The sequence below is a fragment of the Aspergillus sclerotioniger genome (assembly GCF_003184525.1).
Source record: "Aspergillus sclerotioniger CBS 115572 chromosome Unknown BO94scaffold_38, whole genome shotgun sequence".
NCBI lineage: Eukaryota > Fungi > Ascomycota > Eurotiomycetes > Eurotiales > Aspergillaceae > Aspergillus > Aspergillus sclerotioniger.
In genome coordinates, this window is record NW_020291028.1 from 71,058 (window position 1) to 95,552 (window position 24,495).

Consider the following 24,495-nt stretch of genomic DNA (forward strand, 5'->3'; position numbering starts at 1 on the left):
CAAACTCACTAACATCTGCACATGATATGATAATCAGACTATCCTACCAAAACCTCGTTCATAATGAATTTTACAAGAGCATCATAGCTCGACCTGTGCACCACGGACCATAGCAAACACATCCAGCGTATGCTTCCAGATCGAACCTCTTACCCCCTCCACACGATACTGTCCCATGATCTTGCTGGATCTATATGTCGACCCAGTGGAACCTAGTCGATAAAACCCACTACCCATACAACCATCAGAACCTTCCGCAGCATCAAGCACACCATCTTTATACAACCGAGGCGGGAACCGTAGACTCGTTGCCGCAAACAAATGTCTCTCTCCACTTTCATCCAATGGAATTTCCCAAGGCCTGGCAAGAACCATCAAAGCATCAAGAGCATATTTGGTAACGGCCCCAAAGTCCCGCCCAAGACGCGTCCTCACCACCCCGGGAAAGGAATGAATGAACGAGATCTGCGGGTACGCAGCAGCCAAATGCTCCATGGAAACCGAGTTCATGGTAATCGCATGTTTTGCGCAGTTCCGTAGAGAATAGTGAGTTTAGAGAGAAAGATCATCCAGATGAAGTGCAGCTTCGCCACCGGCTTCAAGAACCGAGACTACGCGCGATAGACACGGTTTGGAGTTTCCGGGTTTGTTGCTCATGTCACCGGCCTTGATAAGCTGCGGGAGGAGATTGGTCACGAATCGCATCCGGGAATAATAGTGGAGGTTGAGTTTTCTGTCGAGCCCTTCGTCGGTTTCTGATATACATGGTTCAGTATCAGGATAGTTGAATTGGATTCGAAGCATCTACCATCACGGCCCTTCGTCGTTCCTACCCCTGGGCTCAGGAATAGGATATTCACTTTATCCTCCTTCTGTTGGATGGCTTTGCACGCGTTATCTACTTCGCGGAATAGAGAGACGTCAGACTTGATAAAATCGATTTGTGAGTCCGGATTTATCTGGCGCATTTCTTCGATTATCTGCGTTGCTCTTGCCTGATCTCGCCCGACGAGGTAAGCACGAGAGGCATTTGTGTTGCGGATGAATGCGCAAGCTGTCGATTCTCCTATTCCGCTGGTTCCGCCGACTGTTAGGTCAGTATCCAGTCAAATGATAATGTTGATTTGCCACGAGGCCGAGGTGGCAGGGTCAGAACATACCAAAAACAGCGACCAGGTCTGATCCATATCGATGAGTGATGCTGGAGTTATTTTCCAGCACAGTAGCAATTGATGCCATTTTCTGTTCAGGATCTCGACCAGCCTCTGAATTTCACACGGCTTCATAAGGAGTTTTAAGGCTGTGAATGGGATCTGAACTAAGCCACTGGCTTCTGCCAGTCTCGGTAGGCCCGATGCTGAAATCCAATTGGAGGATGGAGCGTCATCCAGGTGCATTAGCGCGGAAACAGACATCATTGGGTCCACTTAGATACCCACTTTGAATTACCACCTACAAGGCTCGAGATTCTCTCGGAGTCTCTTGGGGTTGAGTTGACCCCGATCAAATGCACATGGAATCTAAAAGATAGGAGAAGTGATATAACTCAGCCGAACTGCAAATGCAGGCCCAGCTCTATCCCTTGCAGGATGACACATTTCTAGCCAATCACTAACCAGTTACGCCAAACAGAGTCGATGAATGTGCCAACATATCTACTCCAGTAATGAGGTACTTCCAGACCCTTAACTTGGGCCGAGAATGTTACCGCTCGCATTTTTGAATACAAAAGGCACCAGCTCCCCTGTCCACCATCTAATCCACTCAACCAAAACAAGAATCCAACAGCATGGCCACCTTCGGACCCCTCACTCCTGCTACGGAAATTGCTGCTGCATTTCCAGATGCCATCCATGGCAAAAACATCATTATCACCGGCGTATCCCCCAACAGCCTAGGCCTGGCAACCGCCTGTGCCTTTGCATCTCAATCCCCAGCAAACCTCATCCTGACCGGCCGATCCATCGACAAACTCCAAGCCTCCATCAACATTCTCCAAACATCCCACCCCAACATCACCTACCACGCCCTAATCATGGACCTCGCATCCCAATCCTCCGTCCGAGCAGCCGCCACCCAACTCCTGACCAACCCCACCATCCCCACCATCGACATCCTCATCAACAACGCCGGAGTCATGGCCATCCCCACCCTAACCCTCACCGAAGACAACATCGAAACAACCTTTGCAACAAACCACCTCGGCCACTTCCTCTTCACCAACCTCATTCTCCCGAAAGTAATCCTCGCCTCTAAAACCTCATCCCACCCCCGAATCATAAACCTCACCTCCTACGGCCACCAATTCTCCCCGGTCCGATTCTCCGACATCAACTTCAGCAAACTCCCCACCGACCTCCCAGAAAACGAACAACCCGATTTCACCAAAACCGAATTCCTCACCGGCAGTACCCATGCCACCGATCTCTACTATGGGTTTTTCTCCTACGCGCAATCAAAAACAGCCAATATTCTGTACTCCATCTCGCTGAATCAGAAACTGTACACCAAGTATGGGATTACTTCGTATGCCGTGCATCCGGGGGCCGTGGATACGAATATTAATCGACATGCTACGCCGAGTGAAATCGAGCAGGCGTTGAAGAGGGTCGAAGAGTTGGGGTTTGATGCGGTGAGGAAAAGTCCTGAGCAGGGGGCGAATTCGTCGGTTTGGGCGGCGGTGGGGGAGGGGTTGGGGCTGTGGATATTGCTGGGGAGGAGGTGAAGGGGTTTATATTGTGGATTGTAAAGTGGATGATGAGAATGTTGCGGAGTTTGCGAGGAAGGTGGTCTTGTCGGAGAGGCTTTGGGGGTTGAGTGAGGAGTTGGTGAAGGAGAGGTTTGAGTTTTAGATTTATAGGGTAGTGCTTCTGTAGTAGAGTATGGAGGGTATTGTTTATTTGGAAAATTTTATCTTGTGGGAGATATTGAGTAATCTCATATACCGGCTTTACTGGTATAGGAGCCTTGCTCTCCCTTACCAGGGAGGGTATTCATGCACATACATACATACCACAGATATCAAAAATGCTAGGACAGCCTTTCGTTCCATTTATTCTCCAGAAACCAGTGGTATATCATTTTAGCATACTAGTACGAACGTGACAAAAAATGATAATAATCCCATCTTCAGACAAAAAGGTAACCGAGCTTATAGATACAAAACAATCATATCTTATCAACAACACACCCGCACCCACAAACCTCTACCAAACCGTCTCCACATGCCCTTGCAACTCACCCTGCACCCACGCAAACAACGCATCCCGAAGCTTAACATCCTGACTAAGTTTCGACCCCAATTCAACCTTCCCAACAGGACCATAAAACAGCCCATGTTTCGCATCAGGACTCACCGCCGCAAAGATCTGCGAAAGCGCACCTTTCTCCACCGGCGTTGCCGCCAAACTAACAGCAACATGAAGAAACGGTCTCAGAAACATCCCTGTGGACGCATGATGAAGATTCGTAGCCACCATGCCCGGATGCACCGGGATTATCTTCACCCCTGTTTCCCGGTCCGCCAACGCCCGCGCATAATGCAAATTCGCCAGTTTAGAAATTGTATATCGCTCTGTAGTATGTCTATGTGAGGCCGTTGTCCGTAACTCCTCAAAGTTATAAACATCACTCGGTGCCCGGGCATGAGCCGCAGACGAGAGCATCACCATGCGGGCCTGATCATTCATTTTCACTGTCTCCCGGAGAATTGGTAAAAGAAGCTGCGTGAATAATGCTGGACCGAGCACGTTTGTTCCGAACTGGATCTCGTATCCGTCTTTGGTGAGTGCTTCGGACGTCATCATGATCCCGGCGTTGTTGATGAGGATGTCCAGACGGGATTCTAGACGGAGGAACTCTGCTGCGGCTGCTTTGATGCTGTCGAATGATGCCAGGTCGAGGTGGAGGAAGTGGATGTTGGTGAAAGTGGGGTTGGATTGTTTTAGATTGGCGAGGGCTTGATGGGCTTTGGGTTCGGAGCGAGCAGCGAGGTAGATCTTGGCGGGATGGTGCAAGCTGAGTTGGCGGATGGTCTCGTACCCGAGTCCGATGTTGCCGCCGGTGACGATGATGATTTGGTTGTGGAGGTTGGGGATGTTTTGGCTGTGGAAGGGAGGCATGGTGGGTTACTTGCGAGGTACTTGAGTTGAGATGGAAGGAAGGGGTGGGAATGAGAATAGAGGATGAAGGTTAAGCAGAGGCGGCCTGGCGATGACCCTTGTTTTAAAGCCACTACGTTGGTGATGCTCCATTGTATTTATCTAGTAGGTACTCTCGAAAAGAATCTTGACCAGAAACTTTAATCAATCCAATCTAACTGGACGGGAAGTTATTCTTCCTTCTCGATTGCTAATTCACAATCTGTCGTGATTGGTTAAAAAACCGTCATCCAGCTGCATGATCCCCACTTTTCCTGGGACCTGATTCAGAGAGTATCAGTGATTGGTTGAAACCCCGTCATCTACAAACATTGTGGGTCTCGCAAGTACCACGTTTAGAATACCCTTTTCTAAATTTCCTCGTTACATACCGTAGAGTCATAATCAGCATCTCTTTGAATATGCGCCGGAAGTCCGAGTGACGGTCTTCATCTGAGGACATACCCATAATGCCGAGACTATCATCATGACCCATGTTGCGCTTGCTTGGTTACCAAGGGACTGGCAGAATACTCAGCATATCTTGATAATTATTTCTGAGGGTTCGAGTCTCTATGTCTGGGACTGGAAAGATTCAGTGAAGCTTCTGAATAAACCAGCCTATATAAGAATAACTAGATGGTTAGGTCTTGCGCTGACTTACTATCTCTTCCTTATTTAATCGAGTAAAATTGAAGTTCTCTCAAATGGCCTCAGGAAATATGTGTTACCTGAAGAAGGTGGTGAATGCTCTCAGACAGATTCTTAGATGTTATATAATTAATGTTCAAACTGAACCTTACAGCCCTATTTGCGAGGAGTGGATATCATTGGGTAGAGTTATGGGATCTCGGAACTGCGGTGTTCATCTGTTTCCAATCTCAATGATGGAGCCAGGTAATTATGGCAAATAAATACTTTGTATGAATACAATCACAGCGATGTCCTGACGAAATTGAGGTCAATACGTGTTGATATCCATTGTTAACACCCTTGCTAATGATCTGATGGCAGACAGGGAAATATGTGAATGGGGTAATTGCTAATACTTTTCTGTCTTTCTGATATTACTGTCCAGTCTTTAACTGTACATACCCATGAAACGCTCAATCTCACTCCACCGAACGATCCCCAGGGATCTTGAAACCCCCGGGCACGTTTGCGGTAAAAACCCCCCTTGGATCTACATCCCGCGCCACTCGACTCAGTCGCTCCACACTAGCCTCCCCATAACTAGCGATCGGATCCTGCCATGGAGCCGCGTAGTTCAGATACACAAACGGGTGATAGGCGTCCATGTCACGGGAATCGTTCTCAATGGCAGTAAGCAGCTCACGACTGACTTTTTCGATTTGCTCATCATCAGCGTCATCGTTCCAGATTGCGCCGAGAAGAGCTACCATCAGGGATCCGGACGCGTCAGATAGACCCAATGAGTTATCTGTGCCGGCCCGGGCGTAGATCGACGGAGGCAGCGGCTCGAGGTAAAAGGACCAGACGATGCCCGGTACGCCTTGTATTGCTGCCAGGCTGGTGTTCCAGTGCCGGTAGGTCGCATTCAACATGGGTAGGGAGGACTCAAATGTCGTGACCGTTGCCAATTGTCTGCATCGCGCAGGGTGGTTAGATCCAAGCGGGCACGGGGATGGATGGGCTGATTCTTACCGTTTTCCATTGGGTGATGATGACCCTTCCTCGGCTGAAATGTCCGATAAAGAGGCAATGCGCAATGTGTTCTGGAGTGAAGGGATCTCAGTGAAGGGCTGAAAGGCCGGAGGGTTCTCCTCTGGCTTGGTGTATTTGATGCTGTTGATGATGGTGGCGGCGTGGGCGCTCGAAAAAGTATATATTGCAATCAACGAGGAATACTCATCGTAGGTCTCGGCGATGCTGAACTCGGCGGTGGCTTTCAGCTGTTGATCGATGGTGTCGACTGAGTAGGAGACAGCTCCCCCCCAGAGAGGACCCTGCTCGAAGGCCGTCAGATCCACTCGGGTGACCACCCCCAGGTTGTTGGAGCCTCCGCGCAGCGCAACCAACAGGTCTGGGTTCTCGTCTGCGTTCGCATTGACGACTGTCCCGTTTGCCAGCACTACCTCGAAGTTTTGGACGGTATCACAGGTCCATCCGTAGCGGGGAGAAAAGTACGAGATACCTCCGCCGGTGGTCAAGCCCCCGACGCCGACCTGCGCGGCGCGACCGCCGGCGACAGACCGATTCAGCGGATCCAGAATGGCATACACCTTGCCCCAAGTAGCTCCGACGCCGACCGAGGCAATGGTTCGATCGCTGCTCAGTTCGATGGCATTGAGATCCCGCAGGTCGAAGGTAACTCCTCTTTCGATGTTGGCCGCTCCAGCGATGGGGGCATGGCCCCCGGAGCGAATGGCAAAGTCACAGGTTGACCTTTCCTCGTCGGGGAGCGATGCCGCGATGGATGTGATCGATTTCAGGGCGGTAGAGACATCGTCCACGGTGGAGGGAGCGACCACGCAGAGGGGCTGGACCTCGGCCTCTTGCTGAGAAAAGTACGAGGAGCGAGACAAGTTGTACAGCTGGGAGCCCGGAAAGGCGACTTTGGCAGCCCCAAGCAGGGACCACAGCGCAAGACACTAGATGATCGGTCAGTATTGGATGCAATAGCCGCATAACGGGAGAACCTACACAAGCACCGCTCAAGTTGCTTGGGCCGGTAGCATTGAGCGACATCGCCGCGACCAGGATGGATGGATCCATTATCAAAAGCAATAAGTAGAGGAGTGGTAGGTGGCAGGGTGCCATGGTTGACATTTATGGTTGGATTTCCTGTGAGGGGAAGAGAATGAAGCGATGGACGGCCAGCTGCAAGACCAACTTCCAATCAGATCCATCGCGGTTTCCTGGTTGTACGAGGCCTCCGATAGGCATGTATTCATCGACATGTATCTTTTTCATCGGAAAGAGTACTCCACACGGAATGAATTGCTTCGTTCCATAAGGTTCCCAACGGCTGCTCTGCCACCAACATGGCTCGGCCCTGGAGCAGACTCTCATTAATCAGGATCATGCCTGTCAATGTAATTGCTTGGTGAGTGAGTGAGTGTCGTTAATATAAGCAATGTGGACACGGTAGTCCCCGCGCTGTGAATCGGTACTTTTTCCCACTCTGCCAGGACCTTGCACTGAACCATGCATATATGGGCTCTAGTTCTTCTTGAAATATGCCCAGATTAATCTTTCATGACTCTGTGTCTTGAACTGGCACCACTGGCGAGGACCCAGCAGCCATGGTGGAGTTTATCACGAATGGGCGCTGGAGTGGTTGTTGCTGTTTTTTGCCTATGTCATGAATGACCACATGATAAGTACTGTAAAGCACAGTCGAGACTGGGTTGAAATAGATTACTGCTGCGTCATAGTCACAAGAATCAAGTTTAATGAACATAAAGCTGCCGTGTCTGCACTTTTGTTTTCTTTGCGTCTTTCAGCTTATGTTACCACTTCTGTCTGTATCTGGTCCATTGTGCTTCTATTTCCTCGGTATATGTCCCTTTCATAAACTCAAATGCTTGGCATACCTCTAGAATCCACCCTGTCTAACTCCTCGATAATAACATCGATGTAACTCGCCTCTTAAATCTCAATCCCTCAACAGAAGCACCAATCTCTATGTAAATCCGCACGTGTAATCCCTGAAAGCAAAAAAGACATCCTGGCGCTTCCCGCGCTGAATCTATCCCCGGTCGCATTTCCCGCCTACCCACCCTCATTCGTGGCGCATCTTCATATACGATCGCGCGCACAAACTAAACAATATTTACCATCCCATCCCCTAATTTATCAGACTGCGAAAACCACGGAACCCCAGGAATCTTGATCCCATGGACCAGGCGGTGGTGGATCAGGATCTGGCGCATCTTTGGGACGGATCGGCGGGATGGAGTTAATTATTAATGAATGGCAAAGGCCAATCCCTCAGGATCTGGCTACGTGGCATTCATTCGACATGTGACCACCACTCCTAGGCAACCCATGGACACTCTTGTCTATGAGCATTCGTGGGAGTGGTTGTGGTAAACGGGTCGGATTGAGGCGGTTTCTGATAAATATATCTCTGGTATACTTAACTATATGTCATGTATGATCGGATATTACGACTCTATATGATTGTAAAGTTGACGAATATATCCCTCTTAGACCTCTACTCCCTATTTATTATTCTTATTCTACCAGAAACTCATCTCTATTGCCGAAAGCCTTCGCGATTAGACTTCCCAAGGCAGAAGGTCAAAGCGACCAACCACGAAAGTGCCAAGGACCCGGAAACTACCTCCGGGAGAAGAACAAAGAAAACCCCTGCAAGGATTACGATCTATAAGATGTGATCGGGAATAATGGCATTGTCAACATCACTACGGATACATCTCGGATTGATATACGAAGAAATCGCCCTGATGTCTGCAGTTTAGCTGCATCGCTCAAATTTGGTTTACCTTCACATGAAATCCCGGCAATTGCGGCAGATTGGGTATTGGCGGGGTCGATGACGAGTGCATGCATGCAGCCTCGGTCAGCAGCCATCTCATCACATCACCGGTTTCCTGCGGGGCAAATTGATCTGTCGGCATGTTTTCAATTGCCCCGGATCCCACATCTTTGTAAAATACATCTACAATGGAAGAAATAGTGTTGTTCAAGAGGTATATTCTAGATCATGTCATACACACTACCATACATCATAAAATCGATAGGTGTCCTCAAATCAAAAAACAATCGCTTAGAAGTCCTGGGCGGAGGCCTCCTCGAGCTGCTGGCGAGCGTGGCGCTTGGCACGCTCACGGTCGACGAAGTCAAGACCCTTGGTCTCAACCTCACGGTCGATGAAGGCACCGGCGAGACCGGCGAGGATCTCCTTGGCCTGGGCGTGGCTCTCGGGCTTGCCTGAGAGGGAATTAGCATCCCAGATCGAGGCAGGGGAAGTCAGGGAAGTCAGGGATTATGTACCGTTCTTAGCCTGGTGCTCCTCGTAGGCCTTCATGGCCTCGTAGGCAGCAGCACCGCCAATGAACTCGTGGCTAAACTTGGCCTTGTGCTCCTCGGTGACCTCCGAGCCGGCCGTGAACTCCGAAAGCTGGCCGTAGGCGTCACCCTGCTCGCTGTCTCTGTCTGAACATTGAGACGATACTGGTCAGCTGGAGGAGCACATGGATATCGCAGCGGAACATGAGTACTCACCGAACCAACCCATGATTGCTAGTGTGTGATGAAGTGAAGTTTGGAATGGAAAATGATGTTTGTGGATGAAGAAGAAAAAGAGGATAGCAAGGGGGAGAGGAGGAGGTAGATATAGGCTGAGCTTCCTCACCCTGTGGTCCTCAACAGTGCTCTCTGGGCCCCTCCTCCGGCCCCTGATGGAGGGCTAAATGATATCATGGAAGGCTGAGCTCCTCCGTTGCCGTGGGGGGCTTGTCAGGGACCCCCGAAAAGGCAATGGAAAGGCAACGGAGGGGCAGATGTATGGTCACCATGGTGGGCACATAGTAAAATGGGGGTTCTTGGCGGAGAGTGATTGGGCTTGGATGTGGAAGCTAAGACGAGACAAGCTCCAGTTGGAGGCAATTTCGGTCGTGAGTGGCTGACAGGGCCTTGGCTATCCGCAAAAGTGGGCTTCGTGGGCCATCGGTATCGTCACAGAGCGAGAATCCCACCCGACTATCCCTCGCCTACTGAAGTTTCGTCCTTATAACAAAACGATCGGAATGGCCACTGGCCCACCTCATCAGCCACTCTGTCCATGGCCTTCCTTCGTTTTCGGACAGAGGGAAGCGTGGTTTCTCAGCAGCGAGAATCCGTGCCATTTTTAGTTGTCTCACGGTCTCACCCTCACCCTCCTACCCAATAGGGCCTAGCTGGTTTCATCAAATCCCTTCGCCTGCGTGGTTGCTCCCTCCCTCGACGTTGGAACTGCAGTGGGACTGATGGCTAGGTGAAGGGCACACTCCATCGAGTCATCGACTGGCTAGTGGCTACGTAGTAGGTGCCACGGAAACTCGAGACGACAGGGAGACTGGGAGAGACTGACTAGTAGCAGTTAGCACAGCCACATCGCGGCGGATGGAATGCCGGAGCGAGAGCTCCGGAATCAGATCCGCCAAGACCAGTCAGGGGTACCTCTGGAGTCTGGACACTTCACCCTCACCGCAAAGGTGCTTAGTATTATTTCCCTCATGGTCAAAGTGGGTTTCCGCCTCCGATCGCGCCAAATGATGCCATTACGTCTCGGCTTCCTGCGCTGGTCGAGGCCACGCGTTGGGGTGGTGCAATCCTTCCTTTCCATGGTCTCAAGTAGATGAGCAGCCACTCCCTCCATGTCCTCTTATCGTACCCCTATCTAGTAGGATCAGTACTGCACAGGGCGTTGCGTTTTGGGAGATCTGCAGTGGGCAAGATGGACGAATGGAATGTCCGACCGATGGCGGTTTCGGGACTGCGGCCATGATGCTGACCAATTATTGGGTCCTCGGTTCCGATGGGCGCCATCAGGTTTCTCAGTCCCATCCCCACAGTCCCCACCAGACGGAAAATAAAGCGAGCTGCGTACCAATCAGGGGATTGTGGCTAGTGAGCTCCAACATGCCATACACTGCCACTCGGGCAACAGTCGATGCCGTCATATCCAAGACTCCAAGTACATAGTACAATGTCATCGGGCACAGCCTTAATTGAATTCGAATGGCGGCAGATTTTCCAACTCGGCATTGTTGAGTAAGTGGTGTGTTGGGTAGAGACTCAATCGGATCAGGTATCCTGGAAGTGATTCACAATCCGACCAGCGTGTCAATTCCAGCCGGGGCAACCTCGTTCTTCCGACCCCACTGATATATCGAAGGATCGTCGCCCGTGTGTCCTCTTTCATTAGTACCATCGGCTCGTCTCGTAAGAAGATACGGGGCATTCAGCTTCCATGCCAGACTGTTCGGAAAAGCGGTCTGGCCGAGACCCCATCACGTCTTGGCGACTCAGAAAGGGTCCCGGATGAGCGTTGGGGGCCTGGGGCATCATAAACTCGCCTTCCTTGCCTTCAAGCACCCAATTTACCTACCGGAGGTTTAGCATCATTGAACAATCTAGGATCGTTCTTAATCCTGGAAAGACTCAGTCCCTCGAAAGATTGAACGGTCAAACATCGACTGGCCAATCTCTCTGCCGGTTTACGATGGGGGATGTTAGGTGTCATTAAGCTCAGCTGCGGCATGGAGTGGAGTGGATGCACGCTGCAGACTCCGGGTGGCCAGATTCATCCACTTCGATCGTCAGAGTGGGGGAGTCGGTCCTATCTGCTACTCTCGGTCGAAGCACTCCCATCTGCCCTTCCACATATCTAGTAGCTGGAAGACTTGCGCCAGATTCAAGAGTCGGGTGGTTGCACAGAACGGTTTTGGATGACCATGATGACGTCTGGCTGTTCCCTAGCGAATGTTCAAGTCCTCAGTAGGAAAAACAACCACCTTATTTTGTAGGAACTTCGTAGGCAATGGTGGTATGCCGTCGCCAATCACTGTGAGTGGGGAATGTATGCAGTGATTGTGAATATATCATGGACAAAACTTACTGCTCAAAAATATCTAGGAGTTTGACAACTGGCTACATCTCAGACCGGAGAGCATATTTTGGGAAAGAGCCACCATCGCGCGCTGCGTAAAAAGCCGACAGGCATCAGTACAGAGCACAAGATACTCCGGATACTGTTCTTATCTGGAAGGGAAGCGGCTGGAAACGTAGAGATCCATGTCGAAAGCCCCCACCATACTTCACTGCTATCTACCTGGCTGTTTACCTACCGCTTTAGTTTGTGCCGTACACAGACATCTTTATCACTCACCTGGCACATCATCCAGGTGGATTCCTAGCAGACTGTGTCATCCAGATTGACAGAGTTTCTCCCATATTCTTAGGACATTGGCCTTGGCTTACCCAGGGCATGTTCGTTCCGTGATGGATAGGGGTGCGGTGATGCCTGGCCACAGTGAGCCCATCACTTCGCTTGCCGGACTCTGCCAGAGAAAACGCCCACCGCCCCCGGCACGTCGATGCCTGAGGCATTAGTAACATACTGTCTAAACGACACCCAGCCGGTTCGGGACAACTTTTGTTCCGTCCTCGGGTATTTTCGGATTCACCTGAAGCAATGCAACTTTTCTGCATCTTACTTCCACGCCCTTTTGCTAAAGTCATTACAGTGTGTGTATGGAGTAGGGTGCTGGGCTTATCTTACCCGCCCGAAAGGTTTCACCACCCAAGCTAAACTGTCTTACGATACGACAAAGAGTCAAGGAGCTAGGTTCTCTTGATAGGCTCTTTCGTTGCCGGCTCGGTCCGATTCATCATGAGTCTGGATCCGCCCCAGGGGAGACGTTTGGAGATGATGGTTACCTACCTACCCTTCCGTCGCGATTTTCAACGACTGATTACGAGGCGCCCACTGAATATACGATCCATGAATGAAATCAACCGACGTGATAGTTTTAGCGCATAATGCGGTATACAACCCTGTTAATTGCGCGGTAAAGTAATAGGCTACGAAGCGGAATCATCGCATTTCAATACCTGATCGATGCATTTCAGCTTCTGTAATGTTTAGGTGGTCGCTATTCGGGCTACCTTCTCTGTACGTTGGACAAAAGTACAGGGATTATGGCCAGTTACCCCGCCATCCAGCCGCGCGCCAGCTCAGCGCCTACTGAGGCTGCGCATCTGGGACACTGCCTCTTTCTTACCTTCCAGCTCACATTGCGCTTTCATCGACATCGACTCGACTAGAGGAATGCACAGAGTGCACGCAACAAACTAACAAACATGAAACGCTACTCTAAGAGAATATGGCGCAGGATGAAGGGCGGGGACGATACTCGATCTCCACGCGAGAGTTTCTCTACTGCTTCTGAATATTCTTTCACTGTCCAGAAATCTGACAAGCTGCCTCAAATACGGCAAGAAAAGGCGGATTCATGCCCAAAGGACTTGTGGCAGATTGCATACAAGGACCTAGGTCCAACAGACCGAGAGATCCTGGCAAGAAATCAGAAAGAGGCACAATCAAAGGGACACCATGGAAAGGCATTGCAAATAGTCGATGATGTTATCGAAGCGACGAAAAGGCAGTACGAGGACTATCGAAAGGGGGGTTTGAAGATCAAACAAGGCCCAGATAAGGAGGACATCAACATTCGAGATATTGCACACAAAATTCTAAATGCCACACTGTCTTTCAGAGCAATTGTGGACGTGTTTGTGTCAGGCGACCAAAGCCTTGTTGCGTCAAGTGCTTGGGGTGTCATCTTACTAGGATTGACGGTATCTTCCAGTGAATGCGAGAATGTGAAAGCAAGCTAATCAGATTCATTCTCTAGATAGCACACAACTACCATAACATACGAAAAGCCCAGTTCGAATCATCTGCATTCCTGACGGATGTCCTAACACGCTGTGCCTTTGTGGAAAAGGAACATTACCATGATAATCGTTATGAAACACAGGTTCAAGTCGAAACTGCCATCATCCAAGTCTACAAGGGCATATTGCGGTATACAGCACAGGTGTACAGGATGCAAGAGGCTACTATGGGTGAGAGAATACTGGAAAGTATTTTTCCGATAACCAACCATCCGCTCAAGCAGATTGAGTCCGCAATCAAAAGTGACGAGGAAAGACTGCGTCAATGGGTCAGGCATGATGAGCATCTCCAACAGCAAGAGAAGGCAGAAGAACTACTGGGGCGGATAGATGAGGTTATCAGTTTGGTCAAAGACCTCCACCGGAGATTTGATCTTTACAACCTACCAGATGCTGAAGGGGCTTCCTTTGATTCCTATCAAAACCAACATGAGGAGGAATGCCTTCCCGGTACTAGAAAAGAGCTTCTTCAGCAAGTCAGTGACTGGGGAGGCTCCTCACAAGGCCCGTGTATCTTCTGGTTGAATGGAATGGCGGGGACAGGAAAGTCAACAATCTCACGCTCACTGTCCAGAGCATTCCAGGAACAGGGACAACTTGGAGCAAGCTATTTTTTCAAAAGAGGCGAAGGTGACCGTGGTCATGCAAAAAGATTTGTTTCAACAATCGCAAGACAACTCATTGCGGCATTCCCAGATCTCGCAGTTGGCGTGTCAAAGGCCATTGAAGATGACCCTGATATCTCAAAGCGTGGATTCAGGATACAGTTTGAAAAGCTTCTTCTTCAGCCACTAGCTGGTTTGGATGATAGTCAACAGGTGAAAAGATCGGTAATTGTCGTCGATGCCCTGGACGAGTGTGAAGAAGAACAGGATATACGCCTTCTGCTGCAACTCTTGCCGCTACTACAATCATCTTCACAAGTTCAACGGTCAAAGCCTGTTCAGTTACGCGTTTTCATAACTAGCCGCCCGGAACTGCCAATACAACTTGGCTTCCAGGATGATCAAGTTCGGGATAAACACCAGGATCTTGTTCTCCACAGGATCGCAAGGCCGATTATCGAGCATGATATATCATTGTTTCTGAGGCATAAGCTAAAGAAGATCGAGCAGGCCCGGTCATTACCTCCAGACTGGCCTGGCAATACCGAGTTCCAACAATTGGTCAAGATGTCTGTTCCGTTATTCATTTTTGCAGCCACCGTGTGCCGCGTATTCGAAGACTATGATTTGGATCCGGTACAGAGTCTTTCCGAGATTCTCAAATATCAGAATGAAGAGTCAAAACTGGATGGAACGTATCTACCAGTACTGCAAAGAATGCCGATTCATAGCGGGAAACGGAGCAAGATGATCATCGAAGAATTCCATGAGATTGTTGGTACGATCATTATTCTTGAGTCTCCACTATCAGTCATCTCTCTGTCAGAGCTTCTTGGTATCTCCTCAAGCGTCATCAATACCCGATTAAATCGGCTGCATGCAGTACTGAACATACCCGATAGCAATGCCATGCCAGTTGGACTTTTTCACTTGTCATTCCGAGATTTCCTTCTTGACCCGGAGACCCGTGAGAAAACAGACTTCTGGATAGACGGGGGAAGGGCGCAACAAAAGGTTGTTACGCAATGCCTCGAAGTTATGCAGCGCAAACTGAGAAAGAACATCTGCAACTTGCCATACGAGGGGTTCGAGCGGATGGGGATCAGCACAGAAACTATCGGTCAATCTGTCGGCGATTACATCCCGCCAGAATTAGAATATTCATGCCGATATTGGACGCGGCATTTAGCACACTCCGAGAATTCGATGTCTTTGATGGATAACATCTACTCGTTTCTCCAAGAGCATTTCCTTCACTGGGCTGAAGTAATGTGCGTCCTGGGTCACGCGTCTGAGATTGTAGAAGCCATCGATACGTTACGATCACTTATCAAGGTAAGTTTATCAGAGACGTTCGTTAAACAGTGACTGAGATATACAGGATAAAAAAAACTCTGAAGTATCAGAATTCCTCTACGATGCCAAACGATTCATGCTGAAGTGTCGTCGCATAGCAGACATCGCGCCCCTTCAATTGTACTGTTCAGGGCTAATATTTGCCCCATCGAAGTCAATTATTAGAAGAACATTTGAGATGCCCACATGGATGTTCAGATTCCCAGAGGTTGAAGAAACCTGGAGCGCAGAGATTGAGGTTATTGACGGCCATGGTACCAGGGCTGTTCGAACAGTGGCATTCTCGCCTGATGGGAAATTGCTGGCATCAGGATCTGAGGATGGTACTGTCAAACTGTGGGATGTTGAGACTAGCATCCTACAGCAGACCCTTGAAGGTCATGAGAGTTTTGTTATCTCAATAGCATTTTCACCAGATGGACGACAAATAGCTTCCGGCTCCACCGACAGCACTGTCAAAGTCTGGGACCTGCAGGCCAATGTACATCAAACTTTGAAGGGCCACGGATATCATGTATACTCAGTAGCCTTCTCAGCCGATGGACAATGGCTGGCATCTGGCTCCTACGATCATACCGTCAAATTGTGGGACTTGAAGACCAGCTCACATCGAACTTTGAAGAGCCATGAGATGTGGGTGCATGCAGTGGCTTTCTCAGCAGATGGGCGTTGGCTGGCATCTGGCTCTTGGGACAAAACCGTCAAAATCTGGGACCCGGCAACTAGCTCTCTCCTGCATACCATAGAGTGCCACCGTACAATTAGCGCAATAGCATTCTCACCTGATGGTCGACTGGCAATTTCTGATAAGAATGTCAAGATGTGGGATTTGGAGACCATGACCATGCAGCAAACCCTTGATACCAAGGATCACCCTGTATCCCTAGCATTCTCACCGGATGGGCTATTGCTGGCAACTGTCTCTAGCTCTAAGCTAGTCAAATTGTGGGACCTGGCCACTGGAACCCAGCACCAGGCTTTTGTGGGCCATACTTATGCTGCGCAATGTTCGGCCTTCTCGCCAGATGGGCAACTCCTGGCATCGTGCGCTTTTGACGGAACCATTAGACTTTGGGACCTAGACACCACATTTTGGAGCCCGGTGTACGCTGATAGCCCTCGAACTTGCGAAAGCCATGGCCTGGTTGTAAGCCTGGCCTTTTCAGAAGATGGACGATGGCTAGCGTCTGGCTCCTATGACGATACCGTTAAGATATGGGACTTAAATACCAAGCTCTGGGACCCAGCGACCAATGCTCAGCAGCGGACCTTGGAGCATCATCGACGTCATGTTGCTTCAGTGGCTTTCTCACCCGATGGGAGATTGCTGGCTTCCGGTTCTGATGATAAAGTTATCAACATTTGGGATCCGGCCACCGGCGCCTTGCAACGTACTATAGAGGGGCATGAAAAAGGAATCAAAAAAGTGGTTTTTTCACCAGATGGGCGATGGTTGGCCTCTAGCGCTGAAGATAAGACAATCAAGATCTGGGACCCGGTTACTGGTACGCTCAAACACACGCTTGAGGGGCATACAGAAGGTGCCAGGTTGCTCATTTTCTCGCCCGATGGCCGCTGGCTGGCATCCGGTAGTTTTGACAAGACGATCAAACTCTGGGACCCGACAACTGGCACACTGCTGCATGACATCAGCACCCAAACTTACTTCTATGACCTTGCATTCACGCGTGATGGGCTTTCTCTACAGACAGACAAAGACGTATATGATCTACCACCATCATACCATACCGCTCGTCTTGATAGCGCCAAAGCGGAGGTACGTGTGCTGAAACCAGAGTGGGTTACTCTGCAAGGAAAGAAGATCCTTTGGCTACCACCCTCCTATCGCTCGCGGCATTGGGCCAGCAAAGATGGGATACTAGCTATAGGACACGGAGAAGTGGGACCTCGATCGAGGTCCATTACTCTTTACCAATTCCGCCAGTGACGCTTGGCAGCTGTGTTCGTTGGCCTTGTGGCCTGTTGAGGATTTCTGTCTGTACTGGTATCTAGGCTGGAAATAGTTCGTACAAGTATCGCCAAGGAGATTGTCATATCTATTGTTGAGATTTCACCGTAGACGCCCGACCCCTTTCTTTGTAGACTTTCTTTCTTACAGCTGCATCTAGATGCAACCTATGCATCTCAATTAAACATGATCCAGCTTGACGTTTCTGACATCCGTCCCGATAGCCATTCCAGCTATCGTCTCTCATCGGGCCAGACTATCGAGGGGCAATCTATTCCAATCTATTTCCGATATTGGGTGGGCTCTGCAATCTGGGCTGCTCACCAATCACGGTGCCTGGTTGGCCACGGAGGGACCGACCGAGGCTCCACCGGGAGAGATTCCGCGGGAAGAAGCCAATGGCAGTGCACGGGGATCACGCTGGCTTTTCCGTGTGCCTCCGACCAGACCAACACTTGGTCGTGGCGCGATGTGTAAGAACTGCCTCGCCATTGGAGGCCGGCTTGCTCTAAGATCTCACCCCTGGATCGAGTGCTTAGGCTTCGACGTCCTCGTTGACATGCGAGATGGCCTGATCCTGGCAATACAGGGGGGTCTCTTTCAAAGCAACATTGAGAATCAAAGCAGGGTTTCATCCTTTACCATCTATATTGAATCAGAGGGAACGATTACACCGGCTGTCTGACATTGATCTCATCAGCGAAAATTTTTCCCATTGCGGGGCAGACATAGCGGGTGCTGACTCCATTAACCTCAGGATACGGGCTCAGTGTAACAACCACCACCAACTCTGAGCCAATGTCAGCTCTCCCCACCGTACTCACCATCCATCTCATGCCCCAGTCACCAATAGCCTTAACGCATCCAGTGCAGGGAATCAACCCAATGTCAAACGCTGCAACCTGGCCGTTGCTGCCGGCCAAGATAGACACATGCGCTATCTACAACACTAAAAAAGACTTTATGCCGGCTGACATCCCCCACCACTAGACACTCTTTAGTGCAATCAATGTCGCGGATATTGCCTAGGTATCTAGCAGCACATACCGAGGTCATTGCTATAGGCCACGTCTCCTAACAAGCGGGGACGGGCATGCCACCGGCCAAAGTTTCGACTTTATTTATATGCTAACAGCCCCCTTCCCATCCCCTCGTCCACCATACTCTCTACTCACCAAACCATCAAACACCACAATGGCCGACGCAGCAGGACTCCCCGATTTCGTCCTCGACCCCAATGCAGTCCTCAACGACAAAGACGCCGCATGGCGCCACGGAGGACCCCCAGATTACAGCAAGACTCGCGCCTACTACGAAGAGAGTAATTCTCCCTCACCCATCTCCCTCCATCACCAACTCCCTCTGATACTAACCACCCCCCTCAACAGCCAAAACAATGACCCACGAATCCGGCAGCCTCCCCTTCCTCGTCGAGAACCTCGTCAAGAACTGGGAAATCGAAGCCTCCTTCAAGACCAACCTCGCCGACTGGCGCACCATCGACCACGAGACCTACCACTTTACTCTGAACGGCGGACCCCCGCTCACCGGCGAACACATGCTGAAAGTCGGCACATACAATGCCCTCCTCACACCGAGCGCGTACTACGACCCCGCACACAATGACTTCGAACAAAGCCACAAGTCCTTCAAGCGCATGATGCCTACCTTCGCTTGGGAAGTCACGGAAGTATACAGTGGTCCGCCGGTCGTGGTCTTCAAGTGGCGTCATTGGGGTGTGATGGCGAGGGATTATGTTGGATATAATGAGTACATCCCCCCCCCCCCCCCCCCCCTCTTTCTCTAATACAAACACAACCACCAGAGATAATGCTAATACATGAAATATAGCAAGGGCGAAAAAGTCAAAATCGCCGCCCACGGCGGCACGATCGATATCCAAGGTATCGTGATCGCCAAGGTCAACGACGGATTGAAGCTGCAACGTATCGATGTGTGGTTCGACCCGTTGGACATGTTCCGTCAGATTGCCAAGGGACATGAACAGGTGAAGGTGGAGGAGGGTGAAGCTGTGTCTGCTTCGGGATGTCCTTTTGCTGGGGCGAAGGAGTAGTATAGTAGATACCTGGTGTAAATATGTGGATATGTGGAGATGTATTAGGATAATTAATTAATATTTTCTTTTATACTTTTTTGTCAAGTATATGTACTGGACTGTGTGCCATTCATGAGAACTTAGCGATGTAGCCACAGTTCTTAGTTTTCTGTATGATTCTGGCTGGTATCACGTATAGACTTTATCTGCTCCTGACAATCAAAGGAGTTGATATATCCCTAAGAGGGATGCAGGAGGTACAGGGGAGCGAATTCATTCCACCTACGACCCCTTAGTCTATACACTACATGTACTAATCATCACTACAGCATGAAACCATAGCAATCGACACGATAGAAATAATGCCAGTGCTCGGTACCCTTATAATACATATTCTCCATTATATGTCTTAACTAACATATTGCGCTATACACCTAATCGAATAATAACTACATCAGGGATCAAACTCTCTGATCCTGTCACTAAGCGAGCCAGCCAGTAATGCAGCATAGCAAATCACTTATGCATGAGATAGTCCATCACATCAAACATCCAAATTACAGAGTAGCCGGGTTCACCTTGCAGTAATCCAGATTGTGGATATCGGTGTTGGGGTTACCGGCCCAGGTTCTAATCATCAGGTCATCAGCATGTGTCTACATGGGAAGGATACAGAGGAGATGGGGGAAGGGTCACTCACGGGAACGGATGCTCAGTGCCACTTCCACCAAAGACCGCAAAAGTCAAAATGAAGACACAAATCTGAGTGCCTCCATCGAGGGCGGCCGAGACGATATAATTATATTTGTTGAACATCTGGGGATGGTAGCGACGGAGCCAGAACTGGGCTGCGAAACCGAGGAGGAAGTAACTCAGGATAGAGGCGTTGATGCCGACGAACAACCAGCCCATGTACCAGAGGATGATGGAGGTGTTGAGGTAGGAGAAGATCGGGTGGGGGTAGAAGCGGTTGGCGAGCCAGAAGGGGACGGGGACGATGAAGCCGACCAGGTAGGAGATGGTCACCCATTGGTAGCGACCGCCGATGGAGAACATGTCGTTGGCGATACTCCAGGCTATGGCGAGACTGTTGAATTGGTAAGGGGGGATTAGTTTGGGTGTTGGATGGGTTTAGGGTTTATGGGGGACTTATCTGGACGTTGGCTCCACTCCAGATGTTGGTACCGTCGATGGAGATGAGGACTTCAGATTGGTTGCGGACGATGCTGTGGAGGGGGTTGGTTAGGGGGTGGCTTGTGGTGGTAGGGGAGGGGGCATACATTAACATCATCACGTAGTTGAATAGAGCACCGATGATACAGCCTACGACTTGGACGAAAAAGGTGCATTGTGGGGATAGATGCACTTGCTGGGCGAGTCGCAGATCCTTGGCCAGGACTTGGCCCTGCTGCAGGGAGTTGTAGGTGAAGCAAGTGAAGTAGAGGTCTGGGGAGGTTAGCATAGGTTGGATCCAGATCGGTGATGTGAGACGTACTGGCCAATGGCTTGCCTGGGAACATGTAGCCCGCCAACATCTGACAGATGGGCTGGACGTTGAACTGGAAGCCGGTCAACCCGTACTGGGCGCCGAAGAAGAGCATGAAGACGAGCGTGATGATGTTGCCGACGATGAATCCCCACCAGGGAAGCGTGGACTTCATGGCATACAGACAGCCCAGACCGACGGCAAAACTGGCGATCAGGACGGCACCCCACCACCACAACGGGGTGTCTTGGTAGAGGTTGCGAAGCATCAGGCGGTAGTGAGGGTCCAGCGTGTCGTCGTTGACACGGCGCGCCAGGCGCTCCTCGGGGGTCTCCTGGTTGGCCCAGAACTTGTACGTCTCCGGCTTCAGGAATTTCTTGAGCTTGCTTGGGGCAGCCCAGGCCCAGCCGACCTTGATGTCGTCGAGATCCCACAGTAGCATGTGAGTAATCGTGGCAGTCAGGCCCATGTTGGAGGTGATGAGGTACACCACATAGGTTCCGGTCAGCCAAGGCAGGCCCTGCTCCTTGAGGGCTGTGGGATCCACGATGAACTCAGAATTGAGGATCAGGGTTTGGTTATACTGATGGTAGTAGGTCGAGTTGGAGTCGCCGTAGTAGAGCAACTGGGACAGGAAGGGAAAGTCCTGGGAGCGCCAGATGTTGCCGTAGTAGATGGCCATGAAAAGGATGATGCAAAACAAGTATCCGATGAAGTTGTTGGTCATGGCATACAGCGGATACCACAGCGGCGAACCCAGAGAGGCAATGTAGTTCCAATCAAAGGACAGGGACAAGAATCCCAGGCCCTCGTTTCCGGAAGCACCGCCAAACAGGTTGGTGAAGACCAAGCTGTGCTGGTCGGCCAAGCAGAAGATGGAGAAACCTTCCAGGATGGGGAAGATGTACTCCGGAATGATGGTCCAGAAGAAGAGGATGAAGAAGAAGATGTAGAAGATCTTCATCCGCGCCTTGGCCTCGGTCTTATCCTTGTGCAATGACTCTAGCAGACTGGTGATGGGCAGGGTCATGGGCCAGATCATCTTGGTGGGACGGACGATGACATCGCGCAGCAGGCCCGCAATACCGAAGCCGATCAGCTGGGAGGAGAGGACGATGAAGACAGCGGCGGCGTGGTTCGGGTAGCCCCCGTAGAAGAGCTGTTGAGCCGACAAGGCCTCGGTGGCCAGGGCGGACTGAGTAGCGGCGGAGGACATGAGGGAAATGGCAGCATGCTCTTTGGCGTTGAAGGGTCCGGGGTTCAGCAGCCGACCGATATAGCCCCGACGGGGAATGAAATAGGCCATGGCTTCACCCAGAACGTAGGCAATGACGGTCAAGAAGACCTGCGAGACGTAGATGGTCTGTGGCTTGAAGTAGAAGATCTCCTGAAGCACACCGCCGAAGATGGACAAGCCCGCTCCTGTGTGATGTTAGTCCGGAGGGAACATGCCCGCGTGTTGTAAAGGAATAGGGATACCCACCCAGGAAGACCATTCGGAAACTCCACGGGTTCAGAGACGGATCATCCTCGACCTTGATGATATGCGTGACCAGATCCTGAGCGGTGCTCACCACCACGTCGCTGTCAAAGTCCTCACTATCCTCACCGATGTGCACGGTCTGACCCTTTTCGAGCATCTGAGGCTCCATGGGAGAGTCCTGGCTGCTCTTCTTCTCGTCATAGCTGGTGGGTATCTCCAGCTCGGGAGAAACACTAGCCGACTTGCTCTCCATGATGGCGATGAACGAGGTGCGGATGCCTTCCTACGAGGCAAGACCAAGACGGGACAGCCCGGTTATATAGGAGGGACCACCCTCCCCGACGGTGCGCCCATAGCAGCAACGGCGGCAGCAGGAAGACCTGATGGTTGCCACATGGAGTTCCTGGCGATAAGAATGGCAACGTGCGAGTGGCTGTTGCCAGCGCTCAGGGTCGGCAAGCAATAAGCCATGCATGCTAAGCATTTTTAGCGCGAGCTTCCGATAAGGCAGGATCTAAAGGAAGGATATGGTGTGTAAAGTGATTGCGCCTTTTCTACAATCCCGACGAGCTCATTGGACTCGATAAGGAGGTGGCAGCCCGGTTGGCATCGCTTGTAGGCCGGGGGCAACGAACCACTGGTAGCGTGGTATCCCCAGAACCCTGGCCCACCGGCATACGAGTCTCGTAGTCCATTGTCCAATGCCAGATTGTGGTGAGATAGAGAAGCCGATAAGGTCTGCCTTACGCCGCTGCATGGAGTCTGCTGTTGTCGATAGGAAGTCTCATGCACCGACGGGGGCCGATGGGAATGAAATCCGGCTGGCAACCCGGCTGGGGGAGAGGGGTGCAGGACATGGGGTACACCTAAGTGCTTACAATGAGCTTGATTTCTGCATTGTTTCCAATCCAGTATGCAGTGAAGCACATCCACACAATAATATTCACACAATCATGCTGAGAGATGCAGAGATAGGAAGATAGAAGACAAAATGTCTCACGTAATCCCGCCAAGGCGGCAATTGTGGCATACACCACGCTAAGCCCAAAGAGGACGTCATTGTCGGCAGTCCGACGGATCTCCGGGGGTTCCGCACGTCCAGTGCCGATCGTTACCCGATGCCCTGATGGCCCGACTGAAAGGCTTGCTGAAAGAGGGGTGACGACACTCCCCATAAGATGCTTGCTTCTGCCCACCCCCCAATCCCATGCTTTTTTCGCTCCATCACTCATCCATCGCCCCCGAGACCGCCCATCTGAAACCGGCCGGTCGGCTGGTTGGTTGGAATGTCCTGTTGGGGCCCTCCCGAGCGACGGCGCGCAGGGATCATCCCTCGTAACGCGTCAACAGCAATCAAACGGATGATTAAGACATTTGTCTGACATGGTTTGACCTGATTCTGATTCCTGCTGGATTCTATTATTATGCTGCTGATGAGTGGATGACCGGCACGTGGAATAAAATTTCACCAGAGGAGTGAGTAACCATGGCTCGCTGGGCCGACTTGTCCGAGGGCCAAAAGTCCGAGGCGAGGGACTTACTTGTTTGCTCGTCGTAAGAATTCTTTCGCATCGACCTCGTTCAGGGGCTGGTGGGCGGGTGGGCGAAAGCCCTGAAAACCCTCGATCCTCGATCCTCGACCCTTGACCCTCAACCCTTGACCCTCTCACTCCCTGGACTAGTAGTCGTAATTATAGAATTTTTCTACCCTTTCTCCAGCCCGCAGGGAACAAAACTTATCCATACCCGAGCCCAGTTACACCGATCGTCGGTCAGTCACTGAGCCGGATGGACCCGAGCCCCGCCCGTGGGAACTCCCAAGAGTCGTTAAGCAAAGCCAAGAGATGGGCCAAGAAGTCATTCATGGAGTCTAATCCGTGATACCATATCGCCTGTCCACGAAGCCTGCAGAGGCTGTCCGGGGCGGATGCTGGAGTGGCAGCGAGGCTGAGAAAGGGCCGGTGGTGTG

At 50.9% G+C, this 24,495-nt stretch overlaps 8 protein-coding genes across 8 annotated transcripts; 3 read left to right on the plus strand and 5 right to left on the minus strand.

Annotated features, from left to right (window-relative positions):
• Positions 1 to 81: 81 nt before the first annotated feature.
• On the minus strand, positions 82 to 1,239 carry BO94DRAFT_560484 (short-chain dehydrogenase/reductase; the record flags this gene model as incomplete). Its single annotated transcript, XM_025614157.1, has 4 exons — positions 82 to 489; positions 607 to 755; positions 809 to 1,087; positions 1,161 to 1,239. The coding sequence occupies 4 exons, from the start codon at positions 1,237 to 1,239 to the stop codon at positions 82 to 84; spliced, it is 915 nt and encodes a 304-aa protein (XP_025462704.1).
• Positions 1,240 to 1,789: 550 nt separating this feature from the next.
• Positions 1,790 to 2,852, plus strand: BO94DRAFT_569457 (NAD(P)-binding protein; the record flags this gene model as incomplete). The annotated part of the gene is made up of 2 exons (XM_025614737.1): positions 1,790 to 2,664; positions 2,690 to 2,852. The coding sequence occupies 2 exons, from the start codon at positions 1,790 to 1,792 to the stop codon at positions 2,850 to 2,852; spliced, it is 1,038 nt and encodes a 345-aa protein (XP_025462705.1).
• A 354-nt stretch (positions 2,853 to 3,206) lies between these two features.
• BO94DRAFT_609067 (short chain dehydrogenase) lies at positions 3,207 to 4,183 on the minus strand (the record flags this gene model as incomplete). The annotated part of the gene is made up of 1 exon (XM_025616568.1): positions 3,207 to 4,183. Exon 1 carries the CDS (start codon positions 4,119 to 4,121, stop codon positions 3,207 to 3,209), a length of 915 nt encoding a protein of 304 aa, XP_025462706.1. The 5' UTR covers positions 4,122 to 4,183.
• A 1,068-nt stretch (positions 4,184 to 5,251) lies between these two features.
• On the minus strand, positions 5,252 to 6,848 carry BO94DRAFT_628221 (FAD-binding oxidoreductase; the record flags this gene model as incomplete). The annotated part of the gene is made up of 3 exons (XM_025617467.1): positions 5,252 to 5,744; positions 5,805 to 6,751; positions 6,804 to 6,848. The coding sequence occupies 3 exons, from the start codon at positions 6,846 to 6,848 to the stop codon at positions 5,252 to 5,254; spliced, it is 1,485 nt and encodes a 494-aa protein (XP_025462707.1).
• A 2,047-nt stretch (positions 6,849 to 8,895) lies between these two features.
• On the minus strand, positions 8,896 to 9,366 carry BO94DRAFT_590130 (DUF3759 domain-containing protein; the record flags this gene model as incomplete). Its single annotated transcript, XM_025615994.1, has 3 exons — positions 8,896 to 9,059; positions 9,123 to 9,284; positions 9,354 to 9,366. 3 exons carry the CDS (start codon positions 9,364 to 9,366, stop codon positions 8,896 to 8,898), a joined length of 339 nt encoding a protein of 112 aa, XP_025462708.1.
• A 3,188-nt stretch (positions 9,367 to 12,554) lies between these two features.
• On the plus strand, positions 12,555 to 17,581 carry BO94DRAFT_628223 (WD40 repeat-like protein). The gene is made up of 3 exons (XM_025617468.1): positions 12,555 to 13,472; positions 13,529 to 15,511; positions 15,558 to 17,581. The coding sequence occupies exons 1-3, from the start codon at positions 12,975 to 12,977 to the stop codon at positions 17,478 to 17,480; spliced, it is 4,404 nt and encodes a 1,467-aa protein (XP_025462709.1). The 5' UTR covers positions 12,555 to 12,974; the 3' UTR covers positions 17,481 to 17,581.
• A 1,114-nt stretch (positions 17,582 to 18,695) lies between these two features.
• BO94DRAFT_477125 (uncharacterized protein) lies at positions 18,696 to 19,575 on the plus strand (the record flags this gene model as incomplete). Its single annotated transcript, XM_025608630.1, has 3 exons — positions 18,696 to 18,822; positions 18,890 to 19,271; positions 19,353 to 19,575. 3 exons carry the CDS (start codon positions 18,696 to 18,698, stop codon positions 19,573 to 19,575), a joined length of 732 nt encoding a protein of 243 aa, XP_025462710.1.
• A 539-nt stretch (positions 19,576 to 20,114) lies between these two features.
• BO94DRAFT_477068 (OPT family oligopeptide transporter) lies at positions 20,115 to 22,779 on the minus strand (the record flags this gene model as incomplete). Its single annotated transcript, XM_025608626.1, has 6 exons — positions 20,115 to 20,187; positions 20,258 to 20,633; positions 20,707 to 20,783; positions 20,838 to 21,003; positions 21,053 to 22,465; positions 22,527 to 22,779. 6 exons carry the CDS (start codon positions 22,777 to 22,779, stop codon positions 20,115 to 20,117), a joined length of 2,358 nt encoding a protein of 785 aa, XP_025462711.1.
• Between the last annotated feature and the right edge of the window lie 1,716 nt (positions 22,780 to 24,495).